General features: G+C 35.8%; 2 protein-coding genes across 2 annotated transcripts; both read right to left on the reverse strand.

Annotated features, from left to right (window-relative positions):
• Nucleotides 1-774: 774 nt before the first annotated feature.
• Nucleotides 775-2,525, reverse strand: LOC122048668 (pectin acetylesterase 8-like; the record flags this gene model as incomplete). Its single annotated transcript, XM_042610205.1, has 9 exons — nucleotides 775-953; nucleotides 1,037-1,182; nucleotides 1,252-1,357; nucleotides 1,627-1,704; nucleotides 1,780-1,830; nucleotides 1,909-1,969; nucleotides 2,049-2,173; nucleotides 2,257-2,343; nucleotides 2,427-2,525. Coding segments are annotated over 9 exons (852 nt in total), but the record flags the coding sequence as incomplete, so codon positions are not given.
• An 11,497-nt stretch (nucleotides 2,526-14,022) lies between these two features.
• LOC122048669 (pectin acetylesterase 8-like) lies at nucleotides 14,023-16,283 on the reverse strand. The gene is made up of 12 exons (XM_042610206.1): nucleotides 16,251-16,283; nucleotides 15,960-16,166; nucleotides 15,746-15,875; nucleotides 15,606-15,685; nucleotides 15,437-15,523; nucleotides 15,229-15,353; nucleotides 15,089-15,149; nucleotides 14,960-15,010; nucleotides 14,807-14,884; nucleotides 14,419-14,524; nucleotides 14,204-14,349; nucleotides 14,023-14,121 (listed from the first exon to the last, which is right to left on the reverse strand). The coding sequence occupies exons 1-12, from the start codon at nucleotides 16,281-16,283 to the stop codon at nucleotides 14,023-14,025; spliced, it is 1,203 nt and encodes a 400-aa protein (XP_042466140.1).
• Nucleotides 16,284-22,060: the final 5,777 nt, after the last annotated feature.

Raw genomic sequence — 22,060 nt, forward strand, 5'->3', positions numbered from 1 at the left:
TTATATTTTTTTTAACTATTAAATATTCAAGAGGATGAAGTATCAAAAAATAAGAAAATAATTTATAATTTTGTTAACCATTTGCTCGTCGAAAAGTTAGCTGTTCTTTTTGATAATGTCTGAACAATTTTAAAAATAGATGAACGTTTATAAATTCGAAATATAATTTATAGATATTTAGAGGGGATTTACTGATATGGGACTACCCCTTGTCTTACGGGACTATCATGATGGTCTCTGGAAGGTTATCATCGTTATCCCGATCTAAATTATAATTTAAATGAAAAAGTAAATTATGATTGAATCGAATTACGACCATAATTCAACTACAATTAAATTATGATTTATAAAAGGTGGACCAACAATCCTAACCATACTCAGAAAGAAGATTGGACGGATAAAAGTATCTTCCCTTGTCGACCTTGCCTCATGTATCAACATTCACATCGTCTTACTCACATCAAGGCCGTGAAATCCAAAATGTCGTTGAACTTGAGATCGTAATTATTAAATATAAAAAATATAAATTTATTGATATAGAATTTATATAATTTCTCTTACTATACTATTTATTAGGTCGTGAGAAATAAGTTGTCCAAGATTAAAAAAAAAAAACTGAAAATTCTGTAACCATTCAACCACTAAATATTCAAGAGGATGAAGTATCAAAAATAAGAAAAAAAAATTATAATTTCGCTAACCATTTGCTCATCGAAAAGTTCGTTGTCCGAGAGGAGTGAAAGATTATTTTATTCAATTTGATAATGTCTGAACAATTTTAAAAATAGATGAACCTTAAAAAATTATTCTCTCCGGGAAAAGGTTGCACATTGCTTCAAGATACCATCAAGAGATCATACATTGAGACAAGTCGAGTCGCAAGGGTAGGGGCAATCGATCCATACGAAGCCTCTTCGGTCGTAGAACCAATCTGCGATCGCAGTGGCAATTCTCTGTCCGAACAGAATGACAATAAGAAGGGGAAGATCGAAAGAACTGAATTCATTTCAGTAACAAAGTGTTCAAGAAGCCCTACTGTGTTGTTAAGCGTAGGGGAGTGAGCACCGAACCATGCCTCTTGCAATCGTGTTTGGCCGTGGATAAAGCATGAGTTTATGAACATGCCCATGGACCTCAACTCATCCAATGCCTTCAGTGCATTCAAAAAGTTCCCCCTGTACTCTGCAATATGAAGACAAACACTCCTATCAATCTTACTTCTTGTTAAGGTTCGAGTTTCGATTTGTTCACCTTGCAAGACTTTGAGTTGAGTCGGAGAGCACCGCGAGATATGAAGCTTGCAGTCCTTCCAAGTTCCATTAGGATCTGCAGTTTCTGGTACCAAAATATTACTAACCTGAAATTAGAACACCTAATAGTCAATGATTTCTCAAAGCTGAAGTGAATGATCTGCATTCTCTCATATATTTGTTGTTATTTTATTTTGTTTTGTTTTTTGGTTAATTCAGTTATCAAGCTCTTCCAACCGACTAACCCTACCCATGACCAGCTCGGCCCTACAAAAATTTCCCATTAGTTTTTAGAGACTCGAACCTGCCTACCTCTTACCATCACATCGTACCCTAGGGGCATATTTGTTGTTATTTTTGACTATGTGATTCATACCTGCCATGAGTCATAAGCTGAATTCAGAATAAACAGAGGCGTCTTCACTTCATGGACCATGTATTGTGGGAAAAAACACTGCACTTGAATATCAAACTATTAGTGACAACATAACTAGATTTACAATGAAACAATGACTTGAAAACTACTTGCCATTGCTGGCTCCATTGCTGAGTTGCAGCCAGGCAAATTCTTTGCAGATCCCTGAAAACCATGAAATGAACTTTATCTTTTTTTTGTTCATACTCGTGCACTGAACAACTAAGTGCAATGAGATCATACATGTGTAGTCACAACATCATTGTAGTAGGCCTTGATGGTTTCTTCTCCGGCGATATCTTTCCTGTCGAATAGCAGCGAGCAACTAATGAATCTCACTGTCAATTTGGTTAAGTTTGAGTGTAACTCGGTGGAGAACTTACACATGCACAAAATAACCAGCATCTGAAAGACATTTAACCTTGGCACTCGATGGAAGAAAGCCTCGAAAGCTATCGCAATGAAGTATCGAGGCCAATCCTCCGGCTGAACCTCCACTAAGAAGAGCCTGCAAACACACATTTAAGTTATATGTCAATGAGATTTTAGTTATGATAAGAAGAAGTTAGCTAGCAGAGCCAGAGGCTATACAGTCTCGGCCGTCCTCATTCCTCTAGCAAGTAGCTCTTGAATAACAGCACGCCATATCCTGGCTCCTCTGTAGTAAACATGGGAGACCTAAACATGCAATTCAAAGAACGAAGAATTAGCTTCACGAGAAGGACAACTTGATGATCCTGTAGAAGGTCAATCTGACTCACAGGGTCTCTTTCCTCAACATCACCAGTGAACGATGAACCATCACAGTAACGTATCTTCACTCTGTTCCAGTTGTAGAAATCTGGCAATGACAAAGCTTTAAATTCTACAACAAGGACAAAGCTTCTATCTTCTTAATTACCTGGATTTAATGCTTGGTCATTGGTTAAGATGCCAGGAAAATAATTCTGTGCATCCATTTTGTTGGAAGAGCCCAAAGCACTATCCTTTCTGTATCCACAAATTGTCGAGTTTTGGCACCATCCTCCTCCCTGAAAATGAAAACGAGCACCACCTTAATTACAGAGGCGGCCCATGCATGAAACTCATTCCTACGAGTCTGTGCAGGGCTATACCTCGAGATGAACCAACCAACTCCTGAGACCTGATCCCCAGCCTGGAGATAGATGGTAAGCTGGGGGACTTCCATCCAAACACACTGCACCCTGTGCCACGGCACTGTAGACCTTTGTAATGTTCACAAACTCTGCGTCTGATTTCAGCAAAGCCAGTGCGGTGAGTAGTGCACAAGTCCAGGCATGAAATTTAGCAATTTTCAACATCTGCAAATGGATGAACAAGTACAAACTCATAACCAGCTTTTCAGAGATTCTGTAGAGAACGTAGGGTACGATCGAATGCAGTACCTTGGCCAAGTTCTTGGTGAATAACCAGGTCGTCAGGGAGGAAGAGATATATAGTGTTTGGACACTCTTCACGAAGATGTTTGCTGGAGATTACATGGATAGTTGATGGATTGAGATATGTTCAAAAATCAACTCCAGACCTGCTGAGATAACCCTAGCTGATAATATCAAGTTGTCAAGTAGGAAGGAAGAAATGTTTGGAAAGCTGAGTTGTCTCGAGGACTTGGCCAAGATGTTTGAGGCAGAGGATGAGACAGTCTGAGTGCCTAGAAAGCTGAGTCAACAATGTCGAGATGTTGAGATAGCCGAGGCCTGTGTTTGACGTAGTTTGTTTTAAACATATTCGTCTCCCTTTGACAGTTCTTCAAGGTTACGGTGGACATCTGTTTTCCAGAATATAATGTGAAGACCTGTCGACCGTGACGAACTAAGTGAGTATCCGAATGCTATCATGGGTAGGGCATCCAAATGGGTACACGGCAGATAAAAAGAATTGACGTGCATAAATCGTACTCACAACTTGATTTAGTATAAATTGGACCCTAGATTTGCACCCTTACGGATCTATGCGTGAGAGAGAGTTCATCTAATTGGATGATTTACATAGGGAAACCCTTAACCACTACCTTCTTACAACTGCTAAACTTTCTATAAAATTGGTTGGCGATCATCGCTAATTGTTAGAGGAAGTGAGAATAGAAAGTGTATTCGGGTTAATTAGGAAACGATACGTATTAAACAAAATTAGAAATTCAATTACTTTATCGAAGTTTATCTTATTCTCGGAGAGAGCATAATTTTTAAGTTTCTAAAAGCGTTTTAATCCAAGGAAATACTTTAAATACCCTTTTCTTCGAGTTACTTTCTCTAGCCTTTCTTCTTTCTCCTTTCTCCTTTCTCCTTTCTCCTTTCTCCTTTCTCCTTCACGTCTTCGTCTTTGGTGTCTTCGAGATTAACGTTAATGATCATGTAGCTGAGTTCTTTCGTGCGAGGTGGAGTTGGACGAGGAAACCAATTATTCCTACGCTAACAGTTATGGCCAAAGTTCCATCGCTAGTTACTTAATTGAAAGGGAGAAATCCGTCTTCTGATGCTGAAGGTCTATTAGTGCCGCAAAGGGTTATTTTAGGTTATTTTCTTAGGATATAAGATGTCTTTTAGATAATTTAAAACTAAAAATGCCTTTAAAATTAAAAAAGAACAATTTGAAAATTTTACCAACATACTTTAAATTTCATTCCATCCATGTACAGATGCAATGAGAAGGCTAATTTTACCAACCGACTTTAATTCCCTTCCTAGCTTGCTTCCTACTACTTTAAAGGAAAATTTTTATACCTAAATTCATTTCTTTTTTATTTTATTTCTTTCCATCCAAGGGAATACAAAATTTGAAAGTTAACCTAATTTTACCTTAATCTAGCATAATATTTTAAACTTTCCACTAATAGCAATAGAGATCTATTCAGGCAAACGTAAGATTGCATAAGTTTATCCTTTTAAGAAAAAGAAACATGTAGATTACAAGAAAAAACAAGGAGTCAATGCTTGCTTAAAGTATGTCACCGGGGGCGATGGTCTAGAGCCCTTGATTTTTTGGGGGGTTCTAAATTTGACATACATATATAATAATTATTATATATAATTATATTGTTTCAATAAAAATCTAAAAAATATATTTTATTGGATGTTTTAATAAAGGGCCAAAAGAAATATATTTACTGTTAAAACTTAAGAAAAAGATCTAATATAGAAAATAAAAAAAAGAAGGTAAACGATCATTTTTCCTTTCCAAGACCTTATTATGTATTCAATTCTTTCTTCATTAATTCGTTTACAGAAGTTAATAGTGTAGTGAAGTCTAAATCCTGAACGTTAATTTTCTCTCTTCTTCTTAATCTCTTTTAATTAAATCAGAAAAACTTATTCTTCAATTAAAATTTTAGTATAAACCTGCAACTAAGTTATATACTTATCTGTATTTTTTTATTATCAATATTCAATATTGATTTTTAATATTATATTGAAGTCTAATATTTTGTAATTTTTCTTACAAATTTGAAAGCATTTAAATAAATCATCCCAATTTTAATCATCATATAATAGATTATATTGATTGCTTTAAGTACAAACCAAGTTTTCTTGCTCTTTTACTATTATTTTCATTGCTTGTGTTTGTTTCGTTGCTAGCTTATTGCTGATTTTGTGTGTTTTATTTTTACACTTGAAATATATAATACAAACATGTTTCCAAAGAAATATCAATCTGGGAGTCATAAAAGAAACAAAAGAAAAAGAATGTTAACTATACTAGTTGCTGTAACATTAATAGAAAGAAGTTTTTCTAAATTAAAATTGATAAAATCGCACTTGTGTTCAACTATGTCTCAAGAAAGATTAAATGACTTGGTAATTTTATGCATTAAAAATGAGGTGTTAGAAAAACTTAGGGTGTGTTTGGTTTGCACGTTTTTCATTTCTATTTTTTGAAAAATGCGCATTTCTGAAAAATTATGTTTGGTTTGCATTTTTAGTGTCTGTTTTCTAAAAATATAGATAGTATTTTCTAAAAAAATAGAAAATGACAAAAAGTCATTTTCTATTTTTTAGAAAATGCCTATTTTTCAAAAAATGAAAATGGAACATGCGTAAACCAAATGCACCCTTAATTTTGAATACCCTATTGATGAATTTACTTCTAAAGATGTTAGAAAATTTAGATTTTTTCAATGATTAATTAATATTTTTTTGTATTGGTAGCTGTTGTACTTTTTGGAAAAGTTTGAAAATATATTTTATATGATGTTGCACTTTTGGAGAATTTGAGAAATATATTTTGTGTAGAGTTTATCAATTTTTTAAATTAAATATATTGATTTTCAAATTTTTCTACTAAACTCTATTTAAATTGTATATTAGTAAATATTTTTTTTCTTATAAGGTCCTTTTTCTCTTTTTGCCAAAGGCCCCCAAAAGTTAGGGTTGGCCCTATAGGGAGGCCAACTTGCAATGATCAAGTTTTGTAAACCATGTACTTATCCCGATTAGTTTAATATATTAAGATAAAGTTGAGAATAAAAAAACCAAATTGAGAGAAGTGAACTAATGAACATTGGAATATATTGAGAATTATTTCAAATCAAAATTAATATATTCTTAAAATTCTCCTTAATATATCTATATATTCATATTTGAATTTGACAATGTAAATTGAGAATAGTACATTTTTAAATGGATAGAGTACAAATTAAAAAAAGGGAAAATTTTTTAGAACCGTGAAAGGAAGAGAGACATCAGGAGAAAATAGTATGTATTTTTGAAATTTTAAAATTCAAGTACATGAAATGGGTACTGTTGAAATTTGCTTTGTTAGAATTTATTTGTTCAAATTAATTAATGAAAATGAGTGGATATTTGAAGTAAAATAGGTGAAAGTAAATTTGAAATTTTCATAAAAGGCATGGTCGTTGAAATGGAATGGGTGTGAATGAATAGTTGTGATACATCCAGAAAATTATGGTTGTTCATTTCAATTTGGAGCTTGGTAGTTTTTTCAATTTTAATATTCAAAACTAAAAATAAGTTGTGTCTTTTGGCACATGTCTTTTGGCAAGAGACATATACATTCATTGTGACTTTTGGAAGTGACCATTCAAGTCTATAAATAGATAAGAGATTATGAAGACAAAATAACAAGAAGTTTTTTACTCTCATCTCTATAATATCCAATTTTTATATTCTTCAAGTTCCAAAATATTTTCTATTGTTGCTTATAGAAAATATTGCAAAGACTTGTCATATCTCAAAAACTATTTGTCATTGCTCCCTTAAGTAACATTGAAAGGGGACAAATATAGTTTTTAGAAAAACTTATCTCATATGTGTTTCAAGCCTTCAAGCATTTGTTTTCTAATTTTGGGAGATCACCTCATATCATTTTTCCTATAATCTAAAAACTATATTTTGTTGGATCTCCGAAGAAATAATGGAGTGTAAAACAACCATGGCACACTAAAGTTTATGAATCAAGACATGGTCAAACTGGATAGGTTTGATGGTACGAACTTTACACGATGCCAAGACAAACTAAAATTTCTACTAACTGCAATGAAGATCTTGTACATTCTTGATCCAAACTTGGAAGACATTCTGGAACCAACTGATGAAGAAGATGAAGATCTAAGGGCCAAAAGAGAGAAAAGGAAAGAAGATGAATTGATGTGTCGTGGTCATATTTTAAATGTCTTGTCCAATCGTCTCTATGATCTCTACACAAACACTACCTCCGCTAAGGAAATATGGCAAGCATTGGAAAATAAGTATAAAGCAAAAGAAGGTACCAAGAAGTTTTTAATTTCCAAATACTTTGATTTTAAATTTCTTAATGATAAACCATTGCTGCCTCAAGTACATGAATTGCAAGTTATTGTTAACAAAATGAGGGTTGTAAAGATTGAGTTACCGGAATCTTTTCAAGTCGGTGCAATTATAGCAAAATAGCCATCTACTTGGAAAAGTAACTGGAAAAAGATTCTTCATAGTTCCGAAGATTCTTCTTTGGAACAAATACAAAAACATTTGTGTATTGAGAAAGAATCTATGGCCAGAGATAAGAATGAAAATTCTTATGAAGGCACTTCTAAGGCCAACATCATAAATCAGCCAATGCAAGTTAACAATAACAATGAGAAAAGAGGAAATATGTTGGTACGGGAAGCATCCGACCATCAAATGGATGTTTTGATTATGTCAAAGGGTTCAAGTTAAGTTATTTTATTATCTAATGTGCGTGAATAAGCTTTGCAGGAAAGTCCTAACTACGGTTAGGCAGGTGGAAAATCCTAGGGGGTGGTAACCCTAAGTCCTAGGGGGTGGTAACCCTAGGAAGTAGAGGGTGGTAATCCTAGGTGGTGGAAAACCCTAAGGGGCGGTAACCTTAGGTCCTAGAAGGTGGTAACCCAAGGTGGTGGAAAACCCTAAGGGGTAGCAACTTTAGGTCCTAGGGGGTGGTAACCCTAAATGGTGGAAAATTCTAAGGGGGGTAACCTTAGGTCCTATGGGGTGGTAACCCTAGGCGGCGAAAAATCCTAGGGGGCGGTAACCCTAGGTCCTAGGGGGTGGTAACCCTAGGCAGAAAGTCCAGTCGATTTGGAGGACCGGACTGGCAACAGGTATGCTCTCCTGAGTGGAGTAGGTGAGGATGCGTTCCCCGCTGAGGGAACAGTAGGCGTCGGTTCGACCTAAGGTTTCCGGTCGGAAATCCGACGTCAGAACCGGACAGTCCAGTGACTGTCAAAATCTTCATATTTATATTATTGCGTGCTAACTTTTGTTTTACAGGATATATTGCTATTTTGTGGACTAACACATTTTACAGAGACAAAAGAGCACGATTTACCTCGGATGAACATACTTAAGGCGCCCTCATGGAGCTTGGAGGTGCCTCGGGTGCAAAGGCGAAAGTCTGCGCGCAGTGGAGCTGGAGGCGCCCTCATGGAGGCCTGAGGCGCCTCAGACAGCATTGAGGGTGCCCTCAAGGATCATGGAGGCGCCTTCAATAGGATGAGCGACGAAGGATTCATCACTTATCCGCGCGGTTAACTTGGCGATTGGAGGTGCCCTCAAGGGGATTCCCTCAGTGAGCTTTATAAGGGGTCTCGACCAGCAGCTTTGAGACAACAATTCTCAAGTGATCTTTCAGCTGTGCACTGCTCAAGAGATGTTCCAGATGTGCTGTAGCAACACCCCGATGACCCGGCGCTTCAATTTCTATAATTTTATTGTCGGTATTATTTAAATTACTGCTGTACTTATTTCATACTTGTACTCTTTGCGATATTATAGTGATTGCCCAAAGTAAACGCTCAACGAGCGTGGGCCTTGGAGTAAGAGTTGTCCAAGGCTCCGAACCAAATAAATCTTGGTGTCTTCTGGTTCTCTTTTATTTCCGTTGTGTTTTTTCTCTATCTTTCAAATACGATAAGTGAAAGTCACGAGCGTTATCTCTATCCAACAAAATCCACTTGGTCCTAAAAGTATATAGAGAAAGCCAAAGGGAAGTCCAAGGGAGCATGCTTTGTTTGTGGAAAATATGGGCATTATGCTCAAGATTGTAGGTTTAAAAAGAAACTGAGTCAAGAGGAAGCAAAGATTAACTCTGTAGAAATGGACAACATTAGGCAACTATAAGTCATGCTAATGTTGTTCAAGGAAAAATGCTAGGATGGTTGTATGATAGATGTGCTACAGTCCATGTTGCATATGATAAGTCATTGTTCAAGACTTATCAAGAGATTGAAGATAGGAAAGGGATTCAAATGGGAAATGAAGGGCGTTCGAAAGTAGTTGGTAAAGGAAGTACAATTTTAAACTTTACTTTGAGAAAAATAATAACATTGAAAAATGTTCTTCATGTTCTAGTTAGTGGTGAACTACTTAGCAAGGCAAAGATTAAGGTTGTGTATGAGTCTGGAAAATTGATTCTTTTGGTCTCTAATAACTTTGTTGGGAAAGGATTTTCTTGTGATGGAATGGTGAAGTTATGAACTAGTGATAATGAAATAAATAAATTTGTTGGTGCAATTTGCACTAACAGTCTAATTCAGATTTTGATGAATGATAAATGAGTTAAGTTGGGAGTCTTTGAGTTCTAAGTACTTTACCAAGTGTGCAGGAATTGATGGGCCTGAAGAACCTGACATCAGGCTGAAATCCAATTAGGATTGCGGGACTAGATAGTTGGTGTAAAGTCCAGATAGGTGAACGGGATGATCTGATATCTGGCAGAAAGTCCAGTTCGGTCCGCAGGACCTGACAACATGCAGAAGTTCAGTTAGGTCTGTGGACCTGACAACTGACATGAAAATCCGGTGGGTCAAGAGGCTAGTCAACCGACTGCAATTTGATAAGTAAAGATAAGTCACCGGAGGACAGTGACTTGGTGAGAACGCATTCGGTTGAGTGACAGTAGACGTAGGTCTAGTTTAGGTCCATTTCAGACCCCTAAACTGAAACCTTGACTAGATCCTGGTCTCGGGGAGAGAGAGTCTAATTACTAGTCAGTATTATTGTGCTAACACTTGTTTTGCAAGTTATTGTTTGGTTTATTGGACTAACACGCTTTGAGGGCAAGAAGAGCACAAAAAGCCTCGGGTGAACAGTACCCGAGGCGCCTTCCAAGGGATGGAAGGCGCCTTCAAGCACTGAAGGCACCTTGGCACTATATATAGAAGGTGCCTTCAGTGCATGGAAGACGCCTTCCATAGGATAAAGTTCAGAATTCATCAATGATAAGGATCGAGCTGTTCGGGATTAGACTTGCCACATTGGAGGTGCCTTCAAGGCCTTTGAAGGCGCATTCCATGCTCAATAAAGGGAGTCTTCGTCATAGCCATGAGGTAATTGACTCTAACGATCATTTGCACTTTTGATTGGACTTCTGAACGCTCCAACTTCCTACTACAACTCTGCTGCGACGCTGCCATGCTCGTCTACCGCTAAGAAGCCGCCCAAATACCAAGCTCAAGCTAACCTTCTTCGAAAGAGTGTTTGGTAATCTTTTATTTTGTACACTTAATTATTGCAAAAGGACAAGTGTAGTGCGTTTCACCTGTTCCAAATTTCTTTGTACTCGATTCCCTCTTCTAGAGGTACCAGAAGAGGAATTTAAGTGGATTACCCATTAATAGGTCCGCGGAACCTAAGTCTTGGAGTAGGAGTAGGAGTCGCCAAAGGCTCCGAACCAAGTAAAATCGATCGTGTCTGTCTCTTTTCTTTTTAATTTCTATATTTTTCCACTGCATACTTTGTTTTTAAAATGAAAAAGATTTGTTTTTCAAAACCACATGATTCACCCCCTCTCACGTGCGACTCAATCCAACAAGTGATATCAAAGTAAGATTTTGCTCTGAATTGGTGCAACCACCAATCAAGTAGGGGGAATTGTTTTATTTTCTTTGGATTTCAATTTTTTGCATTCTATTTGAATCAGTAAAAGTTTAATTACCTCTTCAAATAACTCGTTTTTCATTCAGTTTTTACTCAAAGTTTGTGCAACACCACTCAAGTTTCTTGATATATTTTATTCTCTTTAAACTCTGCTAATCCAAGACCAAGTCTTCGTACCTTTCTCTAGTTTTCTATTTCAGTGACAAATAGCTCAAAATGAAGGATACAATACTATTCGTTCGCCTCTATTCAACGGGGGTGATTTCTCATAATAGAAGAAGCAGATGGAAGTGTACATGAAGACCGACTTCGACCATTGGTTCAATGTCATCAAAAAATACAAGGGCAAACGAAGGAGGAACTGAATCGCGTCGACCCACATGAAAATGCAAAGGAACTATGGGATAAGCTCATAGAATTACAGGAGGGGACCAATGAGGCAAAGGTAACAAAAAGAGACTTACTTTTAAATAAATTATTTAATATCAAAATGTAGGATGGAGAATCCGTAAGTCAGCTGCACGCGAGGATAAAAGACATCCTCAATGGGTCCACACAATTGGCCATCAGATGGAGAACCGAGACTTGATAGGGTATGTCCTGAATGTCTTCCCTCGAAATGCATTATGGGCATCCATCGTGGATGCTTACAAAATCTCGAGGAATCTATCTAAACTTAAATTATATGAACTTTTCTGTGAATTAGAGATACACGAACAGACTAACGCCAAATCCGAGAAAAGTATATATTGTTGTTATTATAGGAACATTAAAAGAAAAATTCAGAACTAAACCAGAACCTGAAGTTGAGTCTGACCAAGACTCAGATGATGAAGAATACCTAGTGAATCTGATAAAAAAATATTCACTAAGAGAAAGAAAAACTTCACCAAAAAGGACCTGCAGAAGATTAACTCCACTTCAAATTCTAACAACAACAAGACCAACATCACGTGCTTTGAATGCAACAAGAAGGGGCATTACAAGAACAACTGCCCGAATCTCAAGAAAAAGAAAACCCTCAAAGTAACATGGGATGAATCATCCGTGGAGGAATCAGACGGCAATGAACCAACGCACACCAACTACCGTGCACTGATGGCGTATGGACTAGAATCGAAAAGCGAATCGGAAGATGGGTTCGAACTCGAGTCGAGCCATGAGTCCACACTCATTTACGAAGGTTTCGATGAGGTATAATTTATTTTAAGAAAATAATTTTTTAAAATTATTGCATGCTTACATAAGAAATTGACTGTATCTAAAGCATAAATAAACAAAATAACCAAAGAAAATAAAATACTTAACGAACAACTAATTCAAACTCAATAATTAAGCCAATTCAACCTAAAATTCCAACTCAAGTTGCACAACTTGAGGAGAATAATTCCAGATTGAAAAATGAAGTACTTGAACTAAAACAACTATTAGAAAAATTCACAACAAGATCTAAGTATCTGGATATGATATTTATATCACAAAGAGTTGTGTACAATAAGTCTAGACTCGGATACAAGTCCAGCTTAACTAATAAAACGTTTATATCTTTAGTCAACCAACATAAAAATCAAACCAAAGTCTGGGTTTCGAAAGTGTGCCTAACCATACAAGTAGAAATCAATCAATACTACGTACCTAAAAAATAAAATACACCATCTAAAAACATATAAACCAAATAAGTCAACCTTAATCTCAAAAACTAACCCCTCTAAGCTAAAGTCAACCAAGGTTTAACTAAATTAACTAAAAACAAAATTAATCTAAACTCAAACTATAACCAAGTCTATTATAACTATAAAACAAATCGACACAGAGCCAAAACTTAAAACCCAAGCCCAATAATTCAAGGGGAGGCTCTAAACTAGTTGGCACCTCTAAAATCAATAGACTTACCCGGATAGGTAATTAGGACTAGTATAAAAAGAGACAAAAATTTAACTTGATAAGCGGTACTGGTGAAGTTTTGGATGATAATAGGTTAGGGAAACTTTACCTATACCTATCTAGGAAGATATGACTTCGACTTGGTACACTTGGCTTAGTGGAACTAAGTGAAGCCATCTCTTACAAATCCTAACCGGTTAGACCAAAGTTTTGTATTAAGTTCAGTGGATAGAACTTTTTGAAAACTTTTGAAGGCGTGGTTACTCTAATGATATCTAAGTGACTCACTACAGTTTAGAAGTTTATCTGAAAAATACATATTTGTTGAACCCAAAGCTAAACTTGAATCTAATACAAAGTTAAACTCAATCCTAAAATTCAACCCAATTCATCTCATAAAATTATAGGATTCCCTGATTGAAAATATAAATCAGGTGAGATAATTAAGGATTTAAAATTAAAAATTAAATTTAAAACTTAAGAATTAAAACTAAAATTAAAATTAAATTAAATTAATGGTAAAAACATAAATTAAGAGTTAAAAAAAAAAAATTTAAAACTTAAATTAAAATTAAATTAAAATTAAATTAAGTTAAATTAAAAATTAAAATGAATGAATTGAATTAATAATAATAACTTCCACCTTGAGTAGGAAATCAAATGAATATTGGACAGTGGTTATTTTAGACATATGAATGTGGATAAAATTAAATTCATTCAACTCACATCAAGGACGTGAAATCGAAAATTTCATTGAATTTGAGATCGTAATTATTAAATATTCAAAATATAAATTTATTGATATAGAATTTATATAATTTCTCTTACAATACTATTTATTAGTCGTGAGAAGTAAGTTGTCCAAGATTAAAAAAAAAACTGAAAATTCTGTAACCATTCACCTACTAAAAAATATTCAAGAGGATGAAGTATCAAAAATAAGAAAATAATTTATAATTTCGTTAGCCATTTGCTCATCGAAAAGTTAGTTGTTGGAGAGGACTGAAAGATTTTCTTATTCAATTTGATAATGTCTGAACAATTTTAAAAAGAGTTGAACCTTAATAAATTATTCTCTCCGGGAGAAGGTTGCACATTGCTTCAAGATACCATCAAGAGATCATAAATTGAGACAGGTCGAGTCGCAAGGGTAGGGGCAATCGATCCATACAAAGCCTCTTCGGTCGTAGAACCAATCTGCAATCGCAGTGGCAATTCTCTGTCCGAACAGAATGACAATAAGAAGGGCAAGATCGAAAGAACTGAATTCATTTCAGTAACAAAGTGTTCAAGAAGCCTACTGTGTTGTTAAGCGTAGGGGAGTTAGCACCGAACCATGCCTCTTGCCATTCTGTTTGGCCGTGGATAAAGCATGAGTTTATGAACATGCCCATGGACCTCAACTCATCCAATGCCTTCAGTGCATTCAAAAAGTTCCCCCTGTACTCTGCAATATGAAGACAAAAACTCCTATCAATCTTCATTCTTGTTAAGGTTCGAGTTTCGATTTGTTCACCTTGCAAGACTTTGAGTTGAGTCGGAGAGCACTGCGAGATATGAAGCTTGCAGTCCTTCCAAGTTCCATTAGGATCTGCAGTGTCTGGTACCAAAATATTACTAACCTGAAATTAGAACACCTAATAGTCAACGATTTCTCAAAGCTGAAGTGAATGATCTGCATTCTCTCATATATTTGTTGTTATTGGATTTTGTGTTTTGATTAATTCAGTTATCAAGCTCTTCCAACCGACTAATCCTATAGATGACCAGCTCAGCCCTACAAAAAATTTCCCATTAGTTTTTAGAGATTCGAACCCTTATTAGATGAGAACCTGCCTGCCTCTTACCATCACATCGTACCCTAGGGGCATATTTGTTGTTATTTTTGACGATGTGATTCATACCTGCCATGAGTCATAAGCTGAATTCAGAATAAACAGAGGCGTCTTCACTTCATGGACCATGTATTGTGGGAAAAAACACTGCACTTGAATATCAAACTATTAGTGACAACATAACTAGATTTACAATGAAACAATGACTTCAAAGCTACTTGCCATTGCTGGCTCCATTGCTGAGTTGCAGCCAGGCAAATTCTTTGCAGATCCCTGAAAACCATGAAATGAACTTTATCTTTTTTTTGTTCATACTGGTGCACTGAACAACTAGGTGCAATGAGATCATACATGTGTGGTCACAACATCATTGTAGTAGGCCTTGATGGTTTCTTCTCCGGCGATATCTTTCCTGTCGAATAGCAGCGAGCAACTAATGAATCTCACTGTCAATTTGGCTAAGTTTGAGTGTAACTCGGTGGAGAACTTACGTATGCACAAAATAACCAGCATCTGAAAGACATTTAACCTTGGCACTCGATGGAAGAAAGCCTCTAAAGCTATCGCAATGAAGTATCGAGGCCAATCCTCCGGCTGAACTTCCAGTAAGAAGAGCCTGCAAACACACATTTAAGTTATATGTCAATGAGATTTTAGTTATGATAAGAAGAAGTTAGCTAGCGGAGCCAGAGGCTATACAGTCTCGGCCTCCCTCATTCCTCTAGCAAGTAGCTCTTGCATAACAGCAAGCCATATCCTGGCTCCTCTGTAGTAAACATGGGAGACCTAAACATGGAATTCAAAAACGAAGAATTAGCTTCACGAGAAGGACAACTTGATGATCCTGTAGAAGGTCAATCTGACTCACAGGGTCTCTTTCCTCAACATCACCAGTGAACGATGAACCATCACAGTAACGTATCTTCACTCTGTTCCAGTTGTAGAAATCTGGCAACGACAAAGCTTTAAATTCTACAACAAGGACAAAGCTTCTATCTTCTTAATTACCTGGATTTAATGCTTGGTCATTGCTTAAGATGCCAGAAAAATAACTCTGTGCATCCATTTTGTTGGAAGAGCCCAAAGCACTATCCTTTCTGTATCCACAAGTTGTCTGATTACGGCACCATCCTCCTCCCTGAAAATGAAAACGAGCACCACCTTAATTACAGAGGCGGTCCATGCATGAAACTCATTCCTACGAGTCTGTGCAGGGCTATACCTCGAGATGAACCACCCAACTCCTGAGACCTGATCCCCAGCCTGAAGATAGATGGTAAGCTGGGGGACTTCCATCCAAACACACTGCACCCTGTGCCACGGCACTGTAGACCTTTGTAATGTTCACAAACTCTGCGTCTGATTTCAGCAAAGCCAGTGCGGTGAGTAGTGCACAAGTCCAGGCATGAAATTTAGCAATTTTCAACATCTGCAAATGGATGAACAAGTACAAACTCATAACCAGCTTTTTAGAGATTCTGTAGAGAACGTAGGGTACGACCGAATGCAGTACCTTGGCCAAGTTCTTCAAGGTTACGATGGACATCTGTTTTCTTGAATATATAATGGGAAGATCCCGTCGACAACTAAGTACTGATGATTGTTCATGATAAACTAAGTGAGTATCCGAACGATATCATGTGTAGAGCGGTCAAACGGGTACACGGCGGATAAAAAGAATAGAGGAATAAAGGTGGAGATTTTTTTTTTGTTTACTTATTTTGCCTCGACTGTTGCAACATTTGACATGTATAGATCGTACTCACAACTTGGTTCAGTAAAATTTTGATCCTAAATTTGCACCCCTACGAATCTATGCCTGAGAGAGAGTCCATCTAATTGGATGATTTACGTAGGGAAACCCTTAACCACTACCTTCTTACAACTGCTAAACATTCTATAAAATTGGTTCGCGATCATTGCTAATATATTGTTAAATTTCATTCCATCTCTGTATAGATGCAATGAGAAGGCTAATTTTACCAACCGACTTAATTCCCTTCCTAGCTTGCTTCCTATATACTACTTTAAAGGAAAATTTTAATACCTAAATTCATTTCTTTTTTATTTTATTTTTTTCCATCCAAGTGAATACAAAATTTGAAAGTTAACATAATTTTACCTTAATCTAGCAGAATATTTTAAATTTTCTACTAACTCTTTCTTTTCTTAGCAATAGAGATCTATTCAGGCAAACGTAAGATTGCATAAGTTTATCCTTTTAAGAACAAGAAACAAGTAGATTCCAAGAAAAAGCAATATATATTATATATAATTAGATTGTTTTAATAAAAATCTAAAAAATATATTTAATTAGATTTTTTTAATAATGGGCCAAAAGAAATATATTTACCATAAAATTTAAGAAAAAATCTAATATAGAAAATAAATAAAAAAAAAAGAAGGAAGGTAGATCATTTTTTTCCTTTCCAAGACTTTATTCTGTGTTCAATTCTTTCTTCCTTAATTCATTTACACAAATTAGAAATTAGAAGACTCTAAAGAGTGAAGTCTAAATCTTGAACGTCAATTTCCTGATCTTCTTCTTAATCTCTTTTAATTAAATCAGAAAAACTTATTCTCCAATTAAAATTTTAGTTTCATCAATATCATCACTTATCAATATATAAACCTGCAATGCAAGTTATCTAGTTATCTATATTTTTTTATTATCAATATTCAATATTAATTTTTAATATTATATCGAAGTCTAATATTTTGTAATTTTTCTTAAAGATTTGAAAGAAATGATCCCAATTTTAATCATCATATAATAGATTATATTAATTGCTTCAAGCACAAACCAAAGTTTTATTGCTCTTTGACTATTATTTTCACTGCTTGTGTTTGTTTCGTTGCTAACTTGTTGCTGGTTTTGTGTGTTTTATTTTTACACTTGAAATGTATAATACAAATATGTTTCAAAGAAATATCAATCTGAGAGTCATAAAAGAAACAAAAGAAAAAGAGTGTTAACTATACTAGTTGTTGTAACATTAATAGAAAGAAGTTTTTGTAAATTAAAATTGATAAAATCTCACTTCTGTTCAACTATGTCTCAGAAAAGATTAAATGACTTGGTAATTTTATGCATTAAAAATGAGGTGTTAGAAAAACTTAATTTTGAATACCTTATTGATGATTTTGCTTCTCAAAATGTTAGAAGATTTGGATTTTTTTTCAATGATTACTTGATATTTTTTTGTATTGGTAGCTATTGCACTTTTTGGAAAAATTTGGAAAATATATTTTATATGATGTTGCACTTTTGGAGAATTATACTTTGTATAGAATTTATCATATTTTAAATTAAATATATTGATTTTCAAATTTTTCTACTAAACTCTATTCAAATTGTATATGAGTAAATATTTTTTTTTCTTATAGGGCTCTTATTCTCTTTTCACCAAAGGCCCCCAAAAGTCAAGCTAGCCCTACAGAGATCCCAACTTGGAATGACCAAGTTGTTTAAACCATGTACTTATCCTGATTAGTTTAATATATTAAGATAAAGTTGAGAATAAAAAACCCAAGTGAGAGAGTGAACTAATGAACCTTGGAATATATTGAGAATAATTTCAAATCAAAGTTAATATATTCTTAAAATTCTCCTTAATATATCTATATATTCATATCTGAATTTGACAACATAAATTAAAAATAGTAAATTTTTAAATGGATAGAGAACAAATTAAAAAAAGGAAAAAAATTTTGAGAGCCATGGAAGAAAGAGAGACAATAGGAGAAAATAGTACGTATTTTTGAAATTTTAAAATTCAAATACATGAAATGGGTACTGTTGAAACTTGCTTTGTTAGAATTTATTTGTTCAAATTAATTAATGAAATAATAAATATAAATGAGTGGATATTTGAAGTAAAATAGGTCAAAGTAAATTTGAAAAAAATCAAAAAAGGCATGGTCCTTGAAACGGAATGGGTGTGAATGAATTGTTGTGATACATTCAGAAAATTATGATTGTTCATTTCAATTTGGAGCTTGGTGGTTTTTTCAGTTTTAATATTCAAAACTGAAAACAAGTTGTCTTTTGGCACATGCCTTTTGGCAAGAGACATATACATTCATTGTGAGTTTTGGAAGTGACTACTCAAGTCTATAAATAAAGAAGAGACTCTGAAGACAAAAATAACCAGAAGTTTTTTTCTCTCATCTCTATAATATCTAACTTTTATATTCTCCAAGTTCTAAAATATTTTCTATTGTTGCTTATAGAAAATATTGCAAAGACTTGTCATATCTCAAAAACTATTTGTCATTGCTCCCCTAAGTAACATTAAGAGGGGACAAATAAAGTTTTTAGGAAAATGTATCTCGTACATGTTTCAAGCTTTCAACCACTTGTTTCCTAATTTTGGGAGATCACCTCATATCATTTTTCCTACAATCTAAAAACCATATTTTATTTGATCTCCGAAGAAATGATGGAGCGTGAAACAACCATGGTGACACTAAAGTTTATGAATCAAGACATGGCCACTCTGGATAGGTTTGATGGTACAAACTTTACACGATGACAAAACAAACTAAAATATCTACTAACTGCAATGAAAATCTTGTACATTCTTGATCCAAATTTGGAAGACATTCTGGAACCAACTGATGAAGAAGACGAAGATCTAAAGGTCAAAAGAGAGAAAAGGAAAGAAGATGAATTGATGTGTCATGGTCATATTTTAAATGTCTTGTCTGATCGTCTCTATGATGTCTACACAAACACGGCCTCTGCTAAAGAAATATGGCAAGCATTGGAAAATAAGCATAACGGGAAAGAAGGTACCAAGAAGTTTTTAATTTCCAAATACTTTGATTTTAAATTTCTTAATGATAAACCATTACTGCCTCAAGTACATGAATTGCAAGTTATTATTAACAAAATGAGGGTTGTAAAGATTGAGTTACCAGAATCTTTTCAAGTCAGTGCAATCATAGCAAAATAACCATCTACTTGGAAAAGTTACTGGAAAAAAAATTCTTCATAGTTTCGAAAATTCTTTTTTGGAACAAATACAAAAACATTTGCATATTGAGAAAGAATCTATGATGAGAGATAAGAATGAAAATTCTTATGAAGGCACTTCTAAGGCCAACATTATAAATCAGCTAATGAAAGTTAACAATAACAATGAGAAAAGAGGAAATTTGTTGGTGCAGTTAGCACTAACGGTCTAACTCAGGTTTTGATGAATGACAAAATAGGTTAAGTTAGTTTTGTAGTGATCTAACACTTTAACTGAGTGTACAGGAGAAATCTAGATAGGTCGACGGACTGACCGGATATTTGGCACAAAGTCCAGCTAGGTTAACGAGCTGACCTGATAGCTGGCACGAACTCTAGACAGGTCGACGGGCTAACCTGATAGCTGGCACGAACTCTAGACAGATCGACGGGCTGACCTGATAACTGGCACGAAGCCCAGACAGGTCGACGGGCTGACCGGATGTCTGGTAGGTAAGTTAAGGTAAGTCACTGGAGGGGAGTGACTTAGTGAGGACGCGTTCCCAGTTAGGGAACTTAGGTGTCGATCCAACTTAGAATCATTTCGGAAATCTAAGTTGAGATCGTGACTAGATTCTGGTCTTAGTGAGATGGAATCTAATTACTACTCTAGAATTGTGCTAACACTTTGTTTTACAGGATAGTATAATTTGCATTTGCCTCGAACTAACATTTTCTTACAGGAAATTGAGTTGCTAGAAAATGATGGTCTGGGCGCCCAGAATGCAAATTCTATCCCGACGCAACGTGGAGCGCGCTGATTGGTTGGGCTGACGTTACGCTCCAGGCACCCGGAGCTTCCTATATAAGGAGGTCACCACCTGGAGCAAAGAACAACAACTTCTTTTACGACTGCTCTATTACGCACTGCTCATGCGACGCTGCGAGGCTTCTCCGACAACCTGCGACCCGAGTTTATTTTCCTGTTGTCGGTATTTTTTTAAAGAGTTATTGTACTTACATTTGTAATCATTCTTCGAACTACTAGTGAATTGCCCAATGAAAGCACTCGACGAGTGCGGACCTTGGAGTAGGAGTCGACGAAGGCTCCGAACCAAGTAAAACTAGTTTGTGTTAGCGTTGTGCTTTTTAATTCTCCGCTGCATACTCGATTCGATTTTTGAATTCTCGACGATTGCTATTCCCCCCCCCCCCCCCCCCCCCCTTCTAGCGTTTTCATGATCCAACAAGTGGTATCAGAGCAAGTACCATTCTGATTTGATGCAACCACCAATCAGACAGAAGGGGTGAAATTCTTTTCAATTTTTTTCGGCTTTAAGTGTATCAATACAATTCAAACTGGTATCGATACCTTTTTTGGAATTTTTTTCGTAGTAAATTAAATTGAATTGGTGCAACACCAATTCAGTCTTAAATTTTCTTTTTCTCCCACACTGCTAATCCAAGACCAAGTCTTGGGATCCTTTTCCTTGTTTCTTTGTATGCAAGATCAATGTCTCAAATCGAAGGTTTCAGCACAAGCCGTCTTCCTCTGTTCAACGATGACGACTTCTCCTACTGGAAGAAACGAATGGAGGTCTATCTGAAGACCGACTTTCAGCACAAGTCGTCTTCCTCTGTTCAACGATGACGACTTCTCCTACTGGAAGAAACGAATGAAGGTCTATCTGAAGACCGACTTCGACTAGTGGTTTAGCGTCACCAGAGGCTACAAGGCGCTTGTCGACAACTCTGGAAATCCATTGGAGCCGGAACAGTGGAATCTGTGTTGGTGCAACCTTAGGTCAAGGTTGACCTGGTTGACCTGACTCGAGTTGACCTGACTCGAGTTGTATTTTGATGTTTGACGAGAATAGAAAAGTTCTATTATGATGTTTGACGAAAATAGAAAAGTTCTATTCTGATGTTTGACGAAAATAGAAAAGTTCTATTATGATGTTTGACGAGAATAGAGAAGTTGAAGTTGTATCTTGATGTTTGACAAGATACAAACTTGGGAGATTGTGGGTGCAATCTTTGGTCAAGGTTGACCTGGTTGACCCGAGGTGAGTCGACCTGATTCGGGAAATCCTGGTAAGTGAAGTCAGGTGAAAGTCCTGGTGAGTGAAGCCAGGCAAGGGAAAGTCCTGGTGAGTGAAGCCAGGCAGTTGAAAAGTCCTGGTGAGTGAAGCCAGGCAGTTGAAAAGTCCTGGTGAGTGAAGCCAGGCAAGGGAAATCCAGATAGGTCAAGGTTGACCAGACATCTGGTGAAAAGTCCAAGTATGGAGACTTGGCACGAGAAAAGTCCAAGTATGGAGACTTGGCACGGAAAAGTCCAAGTATGGAGACTTGGCACGGGAAAAGTC

Source organism: Zingiber officinale, chromosome 2B, assembly GCF_018446385.1.
Source record: "Zingiber officinale cultivar Zhangliang chromosome 2B, Zo_v1.1, whole genome shotgun sequence".
NCBI lineage: Eukaryota > Viridiplantae > Streptophyta > Magnoliopsida > Zingiberales > Zingiberaceae > Zingiber > Zingiber officinale.